Source organism: Carya illinoinensis, chromosome 4 (genome assembly GCF_018687715.1).
Source record: "Carya illinoinensis cultivar Pawnee chromosome 4, C.illinoinensisPawnee_v1, whole genome shotgun sequence".
NCBI lineage: Eukaryota > Viridiplantae > Streptophyta > Magnoliopsida > Fagales > Juglandaceae > Carya > Carya illinoinensis.
Window position 1 is genome coordinate 11903848 of NC_056755.1, and position 21795 is coordinate 11925642.

The 21795-nt window shown below is 32.9% G+C and overlaps 2 protein-coding genes across 2 annotated transcripts; both read left to right on the top strand.

Annotated features, from left to right (window-relative positions):
* The first annotated feature begins 5496 nt into the window (after positions 1–5496).
* Positions 5497–10125, top strand: LOC122306999. The gene is made up of 3 exons (XM_043119587.1): positions 5497–6187; positions 7839–8587; positions 9337–10125. The coding sequence occupies exons 1-3, from the start codon at positions 5852–5854 to the stop codon at positions 9809–9811; spliced, it is 1560 nt and encodes a 519-aa protein (XP_042975521.1). The 5' UTR covers positions 5497–5851; the 3' UTR covers positions 9812–10125.
* Positions 10126–18161: 8036 nt separating this feature from the next.
* On the top strand, positions 18162–20014 carry LOC122307963. The gene has a single exon (XM_043121098.1). The coding sequence runs from the start codon at positions 18339–18341 to the stop codon at positions 19695–19697; it is 1359 nt and encodes a 452-aa protein (XP_042977032.1). The 5' UTR covers positions 18162–18338; the 3' UTR covers positions 19698–20014.
* Positions 20015–21795: the final 1781 nt, after the last annotated feature.

Below are 21795 nucleotides of genomic sequence, written 5' to 3' on the forward strand. Positions count from 1 at the left end.
AAGCTATTTTGTATGTCTTAATGGAGAAGTACTTCATGCACATTCCAAAGATGCACCCATGTCGCAATGTACATTCCAAAGGGAAGCAGAGATGTTTACAACTCTTAACAGTTGTCGGCACCATATAATGGGATAGTGTATAGTGTTTACGATTAGCCCTTGGGCTTAAAAGTGAGTTTTGATTTTAAAACTTAACGCCTAATTTATAAGGAAAATGCTGATGATGCGGCTCTACAAAAATCAGTGATTGATTTTTTATTTTTTTTATTATATTAGTTTTTTATGTAATAATTAAAAAAATATTTTTAAATAAATTTGTAAATTTATTTATTTTTATAAAATAGATATATAATAATATAAATAAATAAATAAATAAAGTATTAACGTCATGACCACTCACGTACCTGTCGGGGTGTTGCACGACTCTATTTATAATGCACGAACGAACAGTAGCAGAATTTTCATTCGCCCACGTCAAAAAGTAAACATTAGGTAAAACTCTGTGTGTTTCCTTGTGCAAGGACACAGTTAAAATTCATGTGCCCTAAGGTTTTGTAGCGTGGGGACAAAGTCCAATCGGCTGTAATAGGCTACTTTTTTATTTTTTTCTGGGCAAGGCTGTAACAGGGTATTGATGATTAAAGATTCGGACTCCAACTTCGATGCCATGCCATAAACTTTTGCTACGACTTATATTTTTAAAAAATATTTTACTATTCTTAATTTTCATATTTCATCTATTTTATTTATTTTTATGTTTTTAATTATTTTAAATCAATTTTATTCTTTTATTTATCATTCATACATTATAAATTTAGTAAAAAAAATTAAGAATTAAAAAATTATATATAATGTTTAATATCAAAATAATAAATAAAATTTTTCTTTCTTTGAGAAAGAACTACGTGGATAAATAGATGTTACGAGAATGATCAATTTATAAATAGATATAATTTTATAATATAATATTAATTTATAAATTTATTTTTATAAAAAAATTTATCTAAAATATTTTTAAATTTAAGAAAATTAATAGTTGACTTTCAAGCAACCTGTCTCGTACGTGGCCCGTGCCAATATTGTGTTCTTCTATCGAGGTGATTATTGACTTTTGAGGCCAATATATTCTCCTACAAGAAGATAAAAGCGCACAATTGTTATTTATTAATAACACATTTAATGTATTAAACTATTAATATTTTATTTTTATAATTATATTTACTTTCATCTTCAACCTTCCTCCTCCCTATAGGCCATACATAGGATGCAAACAGGCGGTTCAATTTTAGCAGCATACTTTTCAACCATTCTTTTAAGGGCTTTGCTACACGTAGTCGGGAAACGCAGTTGGCTTGCAGTCGGCTGTACGAAATGAATAAAAAAAAATTATAAAAAAATTATTTTATATTCAGGAGGACCTGCATGAATTATAAAAAGCTATAAAAATAATTTTTTTTTTCATGTAGGTCCTGTATTAACTTTTTTTTTACAGCCGACTGCACGCCGACTGCATTTCCCGACTGCACAAATCATTTCTGTTCTTTTAAAAAGTTAACCAGTTGCACCACGTGCTGCTCTCTCTTTCTCCTTTTTTTTTATTTATTTATTTTTTAATTATTTATTTTTTTATTGTTGGACCTATCGCCAGTTGAAATGTTACGTAAAATCGGATGTAGCGTATACATGTTAGGTTCTGTTTGATATTGAGATTTTTTAGATAAAAATTTTAAATTTTAAAATTAAATATTAAAATATTATATTTTAATATTATTATTATTTTGAGATTTGAAAAAATAAGAAAAAAAATTAAATTATTTATTATATTTTATATGGAGATTTGAAAAAGTTATAATAATGAGATAAGAATTTTATGTTTGAAATGAAAATTCTTTGTGGCCAAACAGTACCTTAGTCTTAGACTATAAGATTTTGTTTGGTTGTTAAATAAAATTTAACTCATCTCAAATTAATTATTTACAAGAATTCACTACTTTTTAATCTTTTTATAAAAAAAATTTAAACCCATCTCAATATATTTCATCCATTTCAACTTAAAAAGTTAATGATAATGATATGCATACAACCTCCTACCACCTATTTAGTATCCCATAGTGTATTTGAAATTTTTATTTATTTTTATTATTTTCTTTTTAAAGTATTTTTTTAATATCCTTAATCATTAATAAAAAATTAAAATATATATATAACTTCATTAATAGTTACTTCCTTAACCATTAAGTAAAAATAAAAATTAAAAAAATATATAAAGAATAGTAAATAGGTAGTAGGAAGTAGTAAGCCTATTACTATCTAAAAGTTAAATTTATTTCAATCTAAAAAGTTAAACACATCTTAATAGGATCTATAAAATATTACTATTCACAATTCAATTTAACTCATCACAACATTCAAATGTAGCCTAAGATAAATATATATATATATATATATATCAAAATCATCTTGTAAAAGTAATTATATGGTTAGTACTATACCTTTTTTTTTTTTAGATGGTACTATACTTAATTACACAATTATAACACAACTATCATCATTTACAAAATATTTCTCACTTTGAATAAATCACATCATTTTATAATCAACGGTTCAAAAGTATTAAAAATCAATTTTCTAATTATAATTATATAAAAATTATTTAAAAGTTATAATTCTATCATTTTCTTATTTGACGAGAATATATATATATATACACACACACTGAGGTAGAAGACTAGGTGGGAAGCTACCTGCGTGCAGCCATCACCCCTCCAAAGAGAGGAAAGTTGTAATAGGGTTTGCCATCTTCCCATTTATATATGTCCCTTTTCATACGCATCTAATAAGAACTTTCATCCCTCTCAAAACCTCTTCTAAACTTACTTTTAAAAAATATCTCAAGACATTTAAGAGGAATCAAGTAGGTTTAAAATAACGTATTTAAATGTGTATACAGGGATTCAGATATTTAAATCTAAATTATTTTATTTTATTTTATTTAATATAATTTTTATATAAAATATAATAAATAATTTATTTTTTTTAAATTTTAAAATAAAATTAATATTAAAAAATTATATTATAATAATATTTTATTTAATTTTAATAAATAATCTCGTCTCATTTTACATTACTTTATTTGAATTGGTCACCAAACGGATGCTTAATGATTAAACTTTCGTTTTATCTAATTTAGAGAGAGATAGAGGTGCTTACGTCAGCTCCACATCAGGCTTAGTAGTAGGGAGACAGGCTGATTATTAAGCTCAGAGTGGAGGCCGGAGGGAAGGCACACGTGGGAAGTATTTATTGATGCTAGGGTGGGCCCCACATAAGAGTAGGAGGGCGAGGTTAACGTGTCACCATGTATATTGATGCTGATGATGGTAGTCTGTCCACGTCACCCCCCAAGTGGAGAGGAGGAGAGTACTACTGTACGGGCTCTTATTGGCCCGGTCCCTTTCACAGTGACACTGACACACCCTCCTACTTGCTTACAAAAATAACCGTGGGTTTTTCACTTTTCATTGCTCATCTGTCCTCGTCTCGTTGGTTGAAATATGTTATTTGTATTGCAGCTTTTTTTTTTTTTTTTTTTTTTTAATTTGCTTCAGTAATACATTATTCTGTCATTATTATCTTATTCTATTTCTTAGGTTTTAATCTTCGTTCGAGTAATCTTATATATCATATTTTTATTTTATTAAATAAGATGTAACATATTTATTAATATTAGATTATGAAAATAAAATAATAATATAATATATAAAAATTTTCATCTTGATGTCATGTTTAAATATCAGTGGTGTCACCAATATATATATATATATATATCTATATATATAGTCGATGGCTAGACCAGCCTTTTTGTTGGTATACAAGCCCATTTTGATTCTGCCTATAATTGAAGAAAGTAATGACCGACATCATAGTAAGAAGTGGATTATTTCTGAACTAAAAGGATTGATTTGTTCATCATGTGTAGCAACAATAAATGATAACAAGCATGCCTTGTTGAACAGAAAACCATCTAAATCTAGGTTGGATTTGTCATTTTGTAATCAATGCTGCCCAGTCGAGGCTCGTCCATGATCTGGTTCTAGATGTATTACAACTAACATGACATCTTCTACCACCGTGTCACGTTATCGTGTGATTACTCGGTCAAGGGATGGCACCCGAAGGACCCTTTAAAATGCACTTACCGATCAATATCCATTTAAGGGGTTCGCATGTCCAGACAAAACTAGGATGAAAGCACATCGATCTTCAAGCTATCGAGCTCTAGAATTGGGTTCTCGAGTTGAAATGAGGAGGACAGCATGATTGATAAGCTGGGCCTCTTTTGACATCATATCAAAGAGAAGTATTGGGCCTAAATCTGAGAAATAAAACCCAAAGCTCCTTAGGGGCATAGGCCTTTTGACATCACCTTATGTCCATGGAGTCATGGACGGTTATCAAGGTATCAATATCTACTTCTCAATCCTAATTAGGGCACAATTTGATCAATAAATTATTAGTCATTTTCTTATCATATGAACGTTTAAATTATCTACTTACGATGGTGCAGCCTAGTGATTATATTATAAAAAAGCTGGTTTGGACAAGTTGTTTACTCATTCATCTTTCCTTCCTTTTTACATTGAAGTTTTCCTAATTTACAATTTATATATATATATATATAATTTTGATATATGAGATTATGTATCTGGGATTTACTCTGCTACATTGTAAAGAAAAATCCAACTCTAAATAATTGAGCCGTTAATTTAATTGACGTGTTAAATTATAAAGAGAAATGATATTTACAATTATATAACGTGAATATCGCACAATCTCTTTTAAAAAAATAAGTAAATGTGGGACATACTTGAAAAAAAATAATTTAATAGTAGATTTTACTCTTTTTTAAAATGTATGCATGGCGCTTGCGCATTCTATAATTATATATAACATTACTTTTGACTTGTTACATTTACAAAAAGAGTAGCGTTAGTGTGCCGCCCAACCTTGACCATTAGATGTGTCCGCTAGCACATATTTATCTTTTTATTTTTTAACATATTTACTTTTTTTAAAAAAAATAAAAAATATACTAATACATTAAAAATTATTTTCTTAATTATTAAATAAAAAAATTAATAAATAAACGGTCAAAATAAGAGGACAAACTCAATCAACATACTAACGTTTTCCTTTACAAAAAATCAAAATAATATTTATTAAGTGACTGGCAAGTTTTTACATTGTTTATATCGTTTATATGTTTAAGCGAGCGGTAAGCTCCTAATTCCTCTGTATATGATATATATTCATTATTACGTACTATTTATATATTTAATTAATATGATTAATTAAAATAATTATTTTATATTAAAAAATAACAATCATAGTATTATAGTATGAAAGGAGTACGCAAAATGTTCGTCTGGTCTCACTTACCTCCCCTTTTCTCCTTTTCTTCTGTCTCTTCCCCCTAGCTCGTGGGCTCTTCTTGTCTTATTCTCCTATTCTTCTTACTTGATACTTCTCTCCCGTTTCGCTCGGCTCTGTTCCTCGTTTATTGCTCAGTTTAGTTCTTTTTCTTTTTGCTTTTTGTACATCTTCTGTTTCATTGTTTATAGACATTATCTACGCGGGACTAACATGCATGGAAAAATAAAGAAATTGTTTTTAAAAAACAATGAAAAAAAAAAAAAAAAAAAACTAATTATTGGGTCATGGCGGGTGAACCCAGCATGGAAGATCTGATATGGGTCCCAAAAAGAGGAGCCCGATAATGACCCGAAAACAGAAGCCCCGGTGCCCCCTCTGATTGCCCGAAGGTCAAAACCAGCTCTTACTCCCCCCCTGTATGAAGCAGAGGACTCTGACTCTCCGAGCGGAACGGAGCAACTCGAAAATGAAATCAGAGACAGTGACGTTGGTGCTGGTGAATCTGGCTGGTATAATGGAGAGCGCCGACGAGGCGCTGTTGCCAGGGGTATATAAGGAGGTCGGCAAAGTACTGCACACCGACCCAACTGGGTTGGGTTCACTCACTCTGTTCCGATCCATAGTGCAGTCCTTTTGTTACCCACTAGCTGCGTACCTGGCTCTGCGCCATAACCGTGCCCATGTCATTGCCTTCGGAGCTTTCCTCTGGGCCGCCGCTACCTTCTGCGTGGGAATCTCCTCCACCTTCTTTCAGGTACCTCTATTTATTTATCTTCTACCATTTTTCTCTCTTATGTTTACAATTTGTAATCTTTTTGTTTTTCGAATTTCTTCTGTATTTCATTATTCTCATATGCGTAGACCCGTACCTGTTCTAAACTTTTTTTTTTTTTCCCCTTAAATCATTAAATCAGAAAATTATTAAAGAAAATGCTACTCTTCCAACTAGTAGCATACGCTGGGATTTATTTTTTATTTTTTATTTAATGATTAAGTAAATATTTTTTAATAATATTATAAATTTTTTTGAAATATTTAAAAGATTTAAAAAATTATATGTAAAAAAAAAAAAAAAAAACACAAAAATAACTGGCGGGTGCTCCAGCGGTGTCCGTAAGCCTCCCAATTATTAAAGGGGTGGCAATTATACGTATAGAAGATGTTCTGACCAAGTTCTTTCTATAGCTTGAGTAAATTCGCACTGAGACAGTAAGGTTAGGAACATCCATCCCAATAGTCAATTCTCAAATGAGATCCGTTAGTTAGCACTTTCTTTTTTTGTCGCAAGAAACAATATTTATTTGCTATTATGGGAAAGCTTTGGAAGTATGTTTTCTTTTCTATTTTTGGAAATACAGGTTTGGAAGCATGTTTTATTTTCTGTTTTTGGAAATATAGCTTTGTAACTAGGAACCTTCTTTTTCTTCTTATCTAGAAGCTCTTATTTCTGTTGAAACTACTACCTTTTCATTGTTCTTGCTCCTGAAAATTGGCATACAACACAACTTCTGTCTGTTGGATTTGTGTATGCGTGTCACGTGGTTAGTATTACTACTGTCGAAAACAATGCCCAGAAGATGTTTTGGAAATTGAGAGATTATGGAGTAAAAAGAAGCAGTGTTTCCAGCTGCATCATAGTTGGCCAATCCATGGGTGTTTTATGTTTTTCCTTTCCAGATCATCTAGATCTAGCGTACTTGGCTCTCACTTGGAGATTAACAATGAAGCGGCTGCATTTCACTTCTTTAGTGTAATTCTCATTGTCATTGGCTCAACATTAAGTATCCAAGAAAACCTTTAGAAAGGGAGAAAAGGAAACCATGAGTAAGTGACTCAAGATATTAGGAGAGTGATCAAATGTACGAAGATGCTGTACGAGTTGCAATCCAACAATAATTGTAAACAGAGACTTGCATCCATTATTTTTTCACCTAGGCATCGTAAATATAATCTTCTAGGAAAACCAATAACATTTTGTATATGCTGCTATGTGTTCAAGATTAGTCTCATTTCAACTGAAATTCAATTTGATGCCACTCCAAGAGCCCTTTGGTGGGTTTATGCTATGTTTAAGTTCAAGTTATGAGTCACTATTGGTTTATTTAAATAAATATGTTATAAATATTCTTCTAGATTGATAGCTGAGTTCTGTTGAGGAAAGAACTATAACATTTAAGATGGGGGAAATGCAAATTTTTGCATTCAAGTTACTTATAATTGTAGGTCTTGAGGAAAAGTTGCGTTCTCCGATTAGAGGCTTCAAGAAAATAAACTTTGAAATATATGGGATTTTTTAACAAACTTCAAGGATGCCCCTAAATAGGAAACACTGACAAAGACTTCTCACAAGTGTTTTAGCATTATCTGCGGCAGAGTCTAACTTCTTTGATCATTTGGCTTCTTAGGTAGCAGTCTCCAGAGGTTTAAATGGAATTGGACTTGCCATAGTCATACCTGCCATTCAGTCCCTTGTTGCTGACTCAACCAATGAGAGCAACCGTGGTTTGGCTTTTGGATGGCTACAACTAGTAGGAAACCTGGGATCAATCATCGGCGGGCTGTGTGCTGTACTTTTTGCCTCAACATCTGTCATGGGTATACCTGGTTGGAGATTTGCTTTTCATCTGGTTGGAATCATAAGTGTCGTGATTGGTATGTTAGTCCACCTATTTGCAAATGATCCGCATTTTTCGAAGAGAAATAGTACAGCTAAAAATCGAGTTCATAAGCCTTTTTGGTCGGATGTAAAGGACCTACTTAATGAAGCAAAATTGGTTGTTAGAATTCCATCCTTCCAGGTGATTGTGGCTCAGGGTGTTTCTGGTTCATTTGCCGGGTCAGCTTGGTCGTTTGCCCCCATGTGGTTGGAACTCATTGGTTTCTCCCATGAAAAAACGGCGTTCCTTCGGACCATACAAATAATTGGTGCTTCACTTGGGGGTCTATTTGGTGGAAGGATGGGTGATATAGTTGCAAAGCATTTACCCAATGCTGGAAGAACAATTTTTTCACAGATAACCACGGGTGTGGCCATTCCTTTATCAGCTATTTTGCTGCTAGTATTGCCTGATGATCCATCCACGGCATTCATGCATGGACTGGTCTTGTTCATTATCGGATTTTGCACATCCTGGGCAGCTCCAGCAACTAACAAGTAATGTATACTTGTTGATTATGTACTGCATGCAACCTCTCTTTCACATTTTGTAGTATTTTCGAATGTTTATGATGGTGTTAGTTAGACAGGTAATTTTCCATCGCAAGAGCAAAAGTCACGCATTGTGAAAACATGCAGAGATTTAATTCTAGAGCTGGGTCACTCCATGCTAAAATGTTGAAGGTTAGGACCGCATCTAGATCCCCGTGGCATGAATGTGCTTCTGTAGGACCATATCTGATCTGGGTTGATTACTTTGGTTTTAATAACCTAATCCTGTTTAAAGATTCACTATCAGCTCTGTGTTTGTAAAAGGATAGGCATATATAGGGGCATTATCTTGTTTAGAGTAGATTGAAATGATGTTAGTCATGGAGATATAAATAGCTTTCTCAGAGCAGCCGAATGCACTTGTCAACATGACTGTTCTGCTTCTTTCACCTTTGCCTTCACAATTTTCCTTGGTATGGCTTTCCTCTCCAGGAAAATGATTACTTGCACAGACAGAAAATTTGTCCGCATTTATCATTCAAGTTAAACCATGTTCTTCACTCGACTTAGTTGCATTGCTGAGAGGTGCTGACAAGTTATTATCAGGATTGCCCTTGAAAAAACATAAACTTATGAGATCATATTTTCAAGTGATGCATATGTAACTAAGCAATTTCAACGTAAATGAATGAAGATACAATTAACACAGTTACACACCTCTCTAATATTGTCATTGATATGTAAATGGTGTGCAGTCCAATATTTGCAGAGATAGTCCCTGAGAAGTCTCGTACAAGTATCTATGCATTGGATGAATCATTTGAGTCCATGCTAGCATCATTTGGCCCTGCTGTAGTCGGGATATTGGCTCAGCATATATTTGGTTATAAACCAAATGTGAAAGGATCTTCAAATTCTGTAGGGATTGAAACAGATAGAGAGAATGCAGCATCACTTGCCAAGGCACTCTTCATAGTAATTAGCATTCCATCTGCAATTTGTTGCTTCATCTACTCATTCCTCTATTGCACGTACCCAAGAGACCGTGAACATGCAAGAATGGAGGCACTGATCATGTCAGAAATGCAAGCACTGGCAGCAGATAATTCTCCTTCAAGTGAAATTGACATTGATTATGAAGGGAAGAAGTGCCTTGATTTAAATGATGGTGATGACAAGTTATCTCTGCTTTCCCATCAGGTAACGCTCACAAGTACACAAGAAAAATGATCCTGTCAAGTGGAATCTGAAGTATGTAAAACTTTACTCTGAAACAAGTTTTAGATGATAAACCAGATTCATATACTTGCTTTATCCAACCTTGGCATCTGCTTATAAGTTATAAGCTAATCGATTTTTCTATACCATATTATTTTTTAGACGCTCAAGCTCATGATTTTATTGTGAGCTGAGCAGGTCTTCTCGGGTACCAAGTCTTTTTAGTCTTGATCATATATTCTTTCTGTAAACAAAATCTCTTAGGGACCTAGTGATTTGGTATTTATCTTGATGGAGTTGAAATAAATTGAATGGAAATTGCATTAGATTTGTGTAGGCTTCGACTTGCAACCGAAAAATAAAAAATTGCTTTGATTTCATTTCAACCGTAATTAAAAATGGAAGGCTCCAGTTTATGCCTGGGTGCAGCTGAAATCTCACAACTCACCATGCACTACGTTATAGATATGTACCATGTTGCTTTCTGAAGGGCTGTCCATTTCAACACCATGATTTTGTTGAGGATGACTAAACAAGAAAACATAATTCATGCATATATGTATATATACATACATATTACATACGGAAATAAACCCCCAAAAGGGAATTGAACCCGGTCAAAGAAGTACTCACTAATTATTTGCTAAACTCAGTTAAAATAGACCTCTCTTTAGGGCAAAATAAACCGTATTTACAACTTATCTTCTGAGTGAATCATAAAGCGGACTGTCGTTTTCCCCAATATCATCAACATTTCAACGTTTGCTAGTCACCATCTATATATTTTATGATTCGGGTATTGATGTTGATGGGTTTGTGGAGCCTGGTTTGTTAGTGTGTCAATCCGATTTGATGACCCAACCCAACAATGATGCGATGTGGTTTTTGGTGGATTCTCAAAAAGGCTTGGGTTCACTTCAACTTGGGTTGATTTTTGACACTGTTTGCGATTAGAGGAAGCACAAGTAGAAAGTTTACTCAATGTTCATGCAACATGTGGCTCAAGCAAAACTTAGACAGAGTTTACTGAAGGCTCACTCAACAGGTCGCTCAAGCTCAGACAAAGAGTTCACTTAAGATACGCTCAATACTCTGCTCAAATGAATAATGCAAAAGAGTGAAAATTAGAATTTCCACCATATCATACTATAAATATATACTTAATGAATAGTATTTGGCTTTAGATTTAGAGTGTTTTGAACAATGAGATTTCACCCCAAAATGTATTTTGTTATTCATCAATATAATAAAATTTTCTACAACTCTGTAGACGTAGGCACGTTGTTAAACCATATTAATTTTTTATCGTGCAATTGATTTGCTTGTGCTTGTTTTTGTTTTGTCCATCATCATTTTCACAACAAATGTGATTTCAACCAGTAACTTGCATGCAAGCTTTATGCTGCTTTTCCACATCAATTAAATTTTAAAGAAGTGACTATTGTATTACCAATAAATGTTATTATGCTAAACATTTTTTTGATACATTAGGGGAAAGGGGTTTCGAACTTTAAACTTTCATTTTAGAGGTTGTGAGTTATGCTAATCAGGCCACAGGCCTTTTGTGGCTTGATTGGCATTATCATGCTAAATCTCATTTTTATATCTAAATGTTTTGTCATTAAGTGAGGATAGCAAATTAGGATGTCCGTATCAATAGGTAAATGCATCTACACCTAAAACAAGGTTTGGAATGTGTGCAAGATAATGAATCTCCAAGAGAAATCACTATCATGAAAAGCAACTGGTGGGGATAAAATGGTGTTGGATGAGTATATGTCACACATGTAATACTTGATATGAGGATAAAATCAGAAATGCAAGGAAATCAAAGCCACATAAGGACTTATAGTTCAAAATGACTAGTTAATATTAAAAATAGAGCCTACTAAAATCATTATAAAAGGGCAAGAACTTCTCCTAATTAATGTAAATTCTCATTTATCATTTTTCTATATTCAATCTAGGGCGTCACGTTACAACTTTCTAATACCAAATCACTAGATATTATTACATAGTTCTCAAGTAAGTAGGAAATTATTTTCAATTCAACTCATATTTCTTCCACACCAAATTATTGTTATATAATTAAACTATTGAATTTTTTCAAATTGATATAGTGAGTCAGCTTCTCACCATATCAAGTGCTTAGAGCAATGTACTTGTCTATATACTGAGTCCCGACTCAAATTGATCGTGGAGAAGAATGCCTTCAATCCAGGGGGTGGTGGCGCAGTTGGCTAGAGCGTAGGTCTCATAGCTTCTGAGTTATCCTGAGGTCGAGAGTTCGAGCCTCTCTCACCCCAATTTTTAAAACTATTTTCTTTCGTTTGGCTTCATGACTTCATCACAGTTCTCAGAATGAATAGATCCCAAAAAATCCCTGTTTTTCTAACACTGGTCGTGAACAACTGTAGGAACTTTCTTCACTGGTGTGTCCCCCCTGCTATGGAATCTACTCAATTTTTGTTTTTAAAATATATAATTTAACTTGGTTTTTTGCTTAAAATATGGGCAAGTCGTTCCCACGGAAAATTGTTGCCAAATAGCATTCCTACACAACTTGACATGTGAAGCATAGGCCATAGGGCATAGAGGTCTGGCCTTTTGTTCTGACTGACCGATATTGCATTATTAAATGCATTCATGGTGTTTTCATAATGAGTAAACAAGTGATCTGCCTTTATCTGAAGCTCTATTATATCCAATTACTCAAAATGGTTCAGACCATTGTTGCATCTCTTTTGTTTGGTTTATAAAATGTACTTGGAGGATAACTTGCATCTTGCGATATCTCTAACTCCACAAATCAGACGATTTAATGTCATTGCAGGAAAATGTTAAGAGGATGAAGATATTGTCCTCAGAAAGTTTTCATATGAACAGAAACTGGTTGATCAAGCTCTTGCTTGATCCAAAGATTAAGAACCAATATGACCCATTTTAGTTCATGAAAAGTGGACCAAATCCCAGATACAGAACCAAATGGGATTCGGGTTTTCAATTCATTATTCCATTTCGAGTTCATAAATAAAAGAGTAGGACTTGGGAGAGATAGCTGCATTATCTACGTTTCATTTCATTGCTTGTTCTACATGTATACTCTTTCCGCTGATCTTCTCAACCTGTACACGTTACAAAACATAACCCATTTTAGCACATGAAAAGGGGACCAGGTCCTCATTAAAGTTATCACTAAAGTTACACGCTTTGAAATAAAGAAATGCATAAATATGCATCTTTTCCTTCGCGGCCTTTTCATCTCCTCCCATCACTCCATGTGCTTCTCCGATCGACAGGCCCCCCTGCACAACAAAAATCTTCATCCTTCGGTTTCAAACCTTGGTACGAAACTGGTTTTGAATTGGAATAGAATTAGGAGTGAAACGCAGGCAACAAGAAAATTTAAGGCCAGACTACATGCGTAACGACTACTTAATTTTTGCCTTGGTGTTGGAGAGCAGAAGACAATATCCCTTGTCCCATCCTAATTAATAAAGGTTCATATTCAAAGTTGTTTCCTATCATTTTCAAACAGATGAACCATATTAACAATCAATAAAGTCATATTCATTGCCATCCATTGGTTCAATTTGCCATCAAGAGCTTGAGGCTTGAATTACCCATCAATCACACACTCAGCTTGAAAGATGTAGCTCTCAAGTATACATCTTTCGAGCCTACATTTCAACCCCTGAATCATAAAATAGACAGCCAAGCATCTTGTGATGGTTAGTACAGATCATCTTTAATTTTCTATAGACAAGATAATTCAAATTGAAAAGATATAAACTTAACATGTTGATTCAATCTCATATTGTCTTTTAAGTGTTGGGCTTCTTAGGGGTTACTGTATATAGTATTAAACCCTTATACGGCAGCCGAACTGTCTCTTTGATTTTTATCTAAATAAAATCCTCTGCAGATTCCACTTTCATTCTACTTTTTCTCGTATCATTCTTAACACTATGAGTCCACACAAACATGGTAAAATGCCGTGATATCAAATTACGAGAGGGAGAGAAAATCTATGTACTTTTTGTCACATGCAAACGAGCTCGTGACAAGCTGAGAAAGATACAATTCTATTATTTATTTTTTTCAACTAAAACAAAACAATGTATATTATTAGGCTCATGATTGACAGCCGAAAAGTTGAGGGTATGGTTATTTCAATCTAAAATAACTAAGAAACCCAAAATGGTGGACAAAAATGCCAATCTTTCTTTTCTCCCTAGGGCAACGATGGACAATACTACTAGTCTTACCACATTGTGTGGCCTGTACTGGACGGTTAACTCTACAAAACACTGTTACTTATATAAAGTTGTGCCTTCCGATCATATTCCTCCACGGTCCGTCCCAAACAAAATCAAAGATGTGTACCCCAATGGGAACACAACCAACGAATGGTTGGTTTGGTTAAGATCCAAAAGTGCCTCTTATCATTTCAGTGAAAGTACCTTTTAACATTTGGATCGGAATATATTACGAGATGATTCATTGAAGTCAGAGAACCCAAAAGGCAATTTTATATATATGGAGTATGCTTTGCATTATAGGATTTGAATCCCATTTGTAGTTATCTGAATAAATTTTGAAAATTTGGATGTGGTCCTGTGGATCCTAGATTTCAAATTACCACGATGAGAGTAATATCATAACCAGGGTCCTAGAGAGAGTGGCGGTGGGTGTAACTAGGGGTGAGCATCGGCCGGTCTGGACCGGCAAAACCGACCGGACCGGCACTGTTTGGACCGGACCGGACCGGACCGAATTGGGTCAGGTCCGGTCCGGTCCCATTTTTAAGGGACCGAAAAGATTCGGTTCGGTCCCGGTCCGGGAGTTTTTCACCCCGGACCGGACCGGACCGAATAGAAATTAAAAAAATATATATTATTTATATATATTATTGATATAATAGTTGTATATAATTAAATTATTAATTATATAATTATATATGGTATAAAAAAATATTAATAGTCTAATATAGACTATAGTTATACTAATATAGTTATACTAAATCACTATAACTAATACTTCAACAATAGCTATAGTGACCTATACTAATAGTCTACTATTAATACTAATATACTATTATATAATTTATATAGTTATACTAATCACTATAATTAATACTATGTATAGCTATATAATATATTTATCACTTTAATTAATATAATTTAAATATCACTATACTTATATTTAATGAATATATAAAAATCATTATAGTTAATACTTATATAGTTATACTAAAGCATTGATTTACCATAACTAATATTACTAATATATAGCTATATTAATGGTCTAATACTATTATAATTTGGGTAGTTATACTAATCATAATAAGTTAATAACTAAATCACTAGAAATATAACTATATATATTTAGTATGAATGTATTATTATATTATTTAATATATAATTATAATATATAGTACTAGTATATATTAATATATTATAAGAGTTATAGTATAAATATAATATATAAATTATAATATACTAAATCACCATAATAGTAACTAATACTAATATATAGTTATACTAATAGTCTACTATTATATAATTATACTAATCACTATAATTAAAACTAATATATAGCTATACAATATACTTATATAGTTGTACTAATACTATTAGTCTATTATATACTCTAAAACTCAATTCTAATATAGGCTATATAGTTATAACTAATACTAATATTTATATTAATACTAATGATGTAGAATATAGTTATACTAACTAATTGATTCAACATAACTAATATTACTAATATAATATAGCCAAATTGAATTATTAATAGTCTAATACTAATACAATTATATAGTTATACTAATCATAAATTCATAATAACTAAATCATTATAAGTCTATAACTATATATATTTAGTATCAATGTATTACTATATTCTTTAATGTATAACTATTAACTATAATATATAATACTAGTATAACCGATCAAAAATATATATATATATATATATAATACTAGTATATATATTAATGTATTAACATATTATAAAAGTTATAGAATAAATTATAATATATCATATATTTGTAAATTTATAATAGTATTAATATAGTTAGCTTAATATATAATATGTTAGTATTAAATCACCATAACTACATAGAGTATTAGTAATAAGAGTATTACTATTATTTAATATAGTATTACATATAGTATTACTATCATTACATATAGTTATTAGTTATAGTATTAGTACTAGTATAGTTATTAATACTAGTATAGTTATTAGTACTAATAGACTAATAGTATTAGTTATTAGTATTACATATAGTTACATATATAGTTATCACTATTACTATTATTATATATAGTTATTAGTTATAGTATAGTTATTATTACATATATTTATTAGTTATAGTATTATTACTAATAGACTAATAGTATTAGCATATTACTAATATATATATATATATATAATAGTATACTATATGTATATATATTAAATATATTACAATATAATTACATAAATATTAAAAAAAATGTCATTAAATATTAGCATATTACATAAATATATAGTTATCACTATTACTATTATTACATATAGTTATTAGTTATAGTATAGTTATTATTACATATATTTATTAGTTATAGTATTATTACTAATAGACTAATAGTATTAGCATATTACTAATATATATATATATATATATAATACTATATGTATATATATTAAATATATTACAATATAATTACATAAATATTAAAAAAAATATCATTAGAAAAAAAAAAAAAAAAAAAAAAAAAAGTCAACCTTGGACCGAATGGACCGATCGGACCGGACCGGACCGAATAGGACCGGACCTGATGGAGTTCGATCCGGTCCAGGGTGGGAAAACCCTGGACCGAATAGGTCCGATCCAGTCCACAAAACCTCCCCAGACCGAACCGAACCGGATCGGACCGAAGTCACCCCTAGATGTAACGACATCAGACGGGCTGACGGTGAATGGCCGAACACAATGTTACGTAGGGTAACTACACAAAGCTTTGGATCCCCACACTGCGGGTCCCCTCCCCCCCCCCCCCCCCCCCCCGGCGCATGTAGGGATTAGCCTGTCTTGGGCCTACCAAACAGAGCTTTTGCTATTATTTTTACCTAATGGGAAAGCAAAATTCAGAAAAGGAAGAGAATTGGGTACACCCAAAGTCCAGGGATATCAAATTAAGAGTTAAGTCAAATGGCATTTTTAATGTCACAATGGCTCGTGATGCTTGGTTAGTTGCAATGTCAATGCTGGTTTCCACCGTATTTATTTTTTCCATACTGTCATTGCATTTCTTTTCTTCATCTAATTCTGATAATGTATTTCTCCAAGCCTTGTGTTACATATATACATAAGAGCTTTTAGAATGGATTTATGGGATTTCAGCTTTTTGATTAAGCTTTTATAACAAAGTAATGACACATGATGTGGAGGAGATAAAATATTTCAGGTCTAAATAACCAAGGCCAGCCCATCAAGGGGGCCGGTAAAGAAGAAGACAGATGAAAGAAAGAAGAAGAGATAAAGGAGGGGACAAAGGCTCAGAAATGAAAAATGGGTCAGGAAGAAAAGTTGAAATATGACGTAAAGAAGAGAATACAGAACATAGAATAGGCAATGAGTAGAGGATAAAGCAAAGGGACCAAACCGCCTTCTTCAACTTCTTCTTCTTCAAGGGAAACTTCTTGGATTTCTTCAACTCTCGGTTATGACTCCAGCGACGAGATCTCTATTGTATAGTGAGGAAGAGAGATCATAAAAGATTATAAATAAGCATATTATAATAGATCATCCCCACTTTAAATCCTGGATGTAAGTTTTATGGTGAACCACTTAAATATATACCATTATCTCTTTATTTTCTCTATATTTATTTATTGTTAACTGTCATAAAAGTATGCACGGACACTACACGGCCTCAACGAACCACCGCTAGGGGCTCTACATTACACCAATCAAGATTTGAAACATCATAGTGGCCGAAGAATGATTTTTTCACCCCTTCCGACCTCTTATACCGTTTTTTAGCATTAAAATGACGTATAGCTCTTTACACAACCATGTTTTTATTTGATATTATTCATGTAAAAACATGTTAAAGTACTTTAACATAGTGGAATAACTGATTACACATAAGTAATATTTCCACTTAACTAATAGGTAGTTTTGATTACACTAAAATATTATTGATTAGAACTCGCACAGAAAGAGAGGCAGTGAACCGGCAGCAACACGGGGCCGGTAAAACCGCGTAGGTAAAGGTTGGGGATTCTGCACCGCGTCTTTACACCGGGTGACCCATTTCACATTCTTTCAAGTTCAACAGTGACAGTGTTTTCGCATTAAATTCTCCTCCTATCTCATTGCTTTCCTTTGTCTACTATAAATGCACCAGTGTTAATTCCCCTCTCTCTCTCTCTCTCGCTTGCGCTGTCTCTCTCTCCCCTATAATAATTCTGGATCCAATCTGTGTGATCTTTGAAGCACCCCTAACAGAAAACTTCAAGGCAATATACCTCGGTTTCAGAAATGGCTCCACTTATACCGTACTTCAGTCTCAGAAAGGTACTTCTGCTTTATCTTGTGTTGTTCCTCTTTACTTCTATTCTCTATTGTGCCTGCTCAGAATCTCAGCTTCAGAGCAAACAGTTGCTTGGTAGAAGAAGAATGTTAGAAAAAGAAGCACAAGACCCGCCGAAAAAGAAAACCACCAGCCTATCCACCAAGAACCAGACCAAGCTCATCAAGCCTAGTTTATCCACAAAAAACCAAACCAAACTCGATTTGTCCGGCAAAAACGAAACCAAGCTCACCAAAGTTACGAATTCTACCAAACCAGCTTCCACTTACAGTGTTTTTTCTAAGATTGAGCTCAAGAAGCTGAATTCCACCACCAAGATCAAAAAGCTAAATTCCACATCGAAAGCCACAAACTCTACCAAACCCACCTCATTTTCCTCGAAGAAATCCTCGGATCTGCTGAAACTAAGCACACCCAAGAACAAAACAACCAAACCCACCTCCACCAAAGACATCCAGACCTACCTAGACAAGAAACTCAATGAGCATGAATCCGAAAAACCGAACAAGAAACAGCAAGCGGGTAAAAAGGTATCTATCCAGCAGAAGACAACGAAACAAGCTCAAACCAGCTGGATTGACCAAGAAGATGAACAAGATGATCTGGTTTCAGGATTCACAGATTTAACAGATTTGCCCAACAAGTTCCAGCAGACTTTGATTCCGGACCTCGAGAAATTCTCGACCACCTCCAAAGCTTACCTCACCAAAGCCAACAAAGAAATCACAAAAGGTTTCAAGCCCATTGTCGGCAACAAATATGCACCCACCATTGCCACCGTAGTTTCTTTCGCTTTCATACTCATTCCTTTGCTTTTAGTCTCTCTCGTCTTCAATAGGTTTAAAGCGTATTTCTCTCTCCAAAAGCTCCTAATCTTCGTCCAAATTTACCTCTCCATCTACTTCGCCATTCTTTGCCTATCCGCCCTGGTCACGGGGCTCGAGCCCCTGAAGTTCTTCTACGCTACTTCGCAGTCCACATACGTTTGTCTGCAGGTCCTACAAACGCTTGGGTACGTGCTGTATCTGCTTCTGCTCCTGATGTATCTGATCCTCGTGTTCTCGACGGAATCCGGGCTGTGCTCGAAGTTTCTCGGCCTGGCCCAGACCTTTATGGGCTTCGCAGTTGGGCTTCACTACTACATGGCAGTGTTTCACAGAGTGGTGCTACACCAGCCGCCCCAAACCAACTGGAAGGTTCACGGGATATACGCCACGTGTTTCCTTATCACTTGTCTGCTTGCCAATGCCGACAGAAGAAAGAAATCCTACTTGGAAGAAGGTGGTGAGGAGGGCAAGAAGAACTAGTCTTACATCTTAAAATTAATGTTAGTATAACACTGTTAACGTGACCAACAATCAGACCAATTATAAATATGACATGTATTCAATATCCGTCACGTTAATAATGTTATAGGAACATTAGATTTCGAGTACTAAGAGAAGTGTTCGCATTATTATTATTTTTCAATCCTTATTGTAATAATAGTATAATACCATTGGGCAAACAATCATGGTGTTATACCTTTTGAGTAGCTAGAAAGAAGTGGAAATATTAGCTACTTGCTTTGATGTAATTTGTGTACCTTAAATCTTATTATCATCTCAACAAAATTCTACATCCACAATTTGTTTTGAAGGCTACCCCACCTACGGTGAGCCCAATCAATCCTTTCTAATTTGTTTTGCAAATTCTTACCACTTGCAATCCAATCAAAACCCCTTCAATCGGCACACCGTTATCTCTTATTTTAATCTACGAAGATGTTAAGTTTGGAATATGAATTGAAATGAAAGTTGAAATTTGAATAAAATATTATTCTATGGAATATTATTATTTTTTAATATTATTATTATTTTAAAATTTAAAAATATTAAATTATTTATTATATTTTATGTATAAATTAGTGAAATTTATAATAAGATGAGATAGGTTGAAAGCTCGTCTCGATCCAAACCAAGCCTTATATTTTATTATTGAGAGTTGAGTTTCGATTTTATAAATTTTACGCTGATAAAATATAAACCTTCTTATTTCCTACATTAATTGGCAAAAAGTAAATAAATAAATAAATAATGTGATTCTATAAACTAATAAACCATACGCGTAATTCAAATGTTAAAATATATTAAATATAAAAATTTCAAAACGAAAAAGAAAAAATTATTAAAACCATAAAAAATTGAACAAAAAATATAAATTAAGAAAATTACGAAAAAAGACCATGGCATGTTGCTGCTCCCCATCTGAATCTTACCCCCACGAAGGGGGTGCTGTAAAACCACAATTTATCACAAAAATTTAAACTGATAGAAACTTGGAGAGGGGATCTTTCTCCTCTTGCCTCACATGGTGGGGTTTGTAGAGGGGAGAAAAGAGAGGGATCCCACGGTCCACCCCCCTCCCTTCACTACGGAAGAGTTTCATTCCTCTTCCAAGCAGTCCTCCCCCCCACTCTTGGGAATTTTGATGGTGGGGGGCAATAGCCACCTGGATGATAGTGGCTGGGGAGTGAATTATCAATTGGAAAAAGCTATTTTGTCACTTCGGCGGTACTGCTCAAGTGTATAGTTTGGAAAAAATTTTTAGTGATTAAAAAAGTAATTTTAAATATATTGATGTATTTTTTTTATTTAATAATTAAAAAAATAATTAAAATATTATAAAAAAAATTGCTCTGAACAGGAAGCCCAGCGATAAGGTTGGAGCGGCAGAGTAGCCCCACACTTATCAATTATGTCGAAGTTCTTTATTTTTTTACATTTTTTTTTTCTTGTTTTCGTTTCTATCTAAGTTGTCTTTTTCGTACTTACAATTTTTTTTTATATATTTTTTGAAATTATTGTATATTATTCGCGACAGAAATTCATGAGGCTACAATATTGATTTTCAGATTGTAAGAACTTCAATTTCACGTTCTTTTATTATGAGTGCATATTGTTTTGATATATTTTTTTGTTTTGTTTTTAGAAATACGAAAAAAAAAGGAGGAAGAAAAAAAAGGTATTGATCTTGGTTCCTCATTATTAAACTGAGAAATGATTAATCTTGGTTGATGTGTTGTCATGTCAACTGAGATTCTTTTTAAAGATTCATATAAAGCATATAATAAACAAAAATTTTGTACAACTAATGTTACCATTTACAACATCTGTGACGGTAGATGTGTCTTCGATCTCTACAAATAGTTTAAAAAATAGTAATATTAAATACAGTTTATAATCATGTAATTTTATATATTTATATTTAAAAAAAGATAATAAATTTTTTTCATATAAATTATTAATTTTATCGATTATTTTTCAAAACGAGTATATAATATTTATCTACTCTAATATTATAAATATAACTTTTTTTTGTAAAAAAATTATTTTTTAATTAATAACCCTACTTTTTTTTTAATGG

Excerpts from the sequence above, each read along its gene's own strand:
- LOC122306999 (XM_043119587.1), top strand. The coding sequence starts at position 5,852 with ATGAAGCAGAGGACTCTGACTCTCCGAGCGGAACGGAGCAACTCGAAA. Across the intron at positions 6,188-7,838 it reads TCTCCTCCACCTTCTTTCAG|GTAGCAGTCTCCAGAGGTTT; the intron begins GTACCTCTATTT and ends TTGGCTTCTTAG. Across the intron at positions 8,588-9,336 it reads GCAGCTCCAGCAACTAACAA|TCCAATATTTGCAGAGATAG; the intron begins GTAATGTATACT and ends AATGGTGTGCAG.
- LOC122307963 (XM_043121098.1), top strand. The coding sequence starts at position 18,339 with ATGGCTCCACTTATACCGTACTTCAGTCTCAGAAAGGTACTTCTGCTT.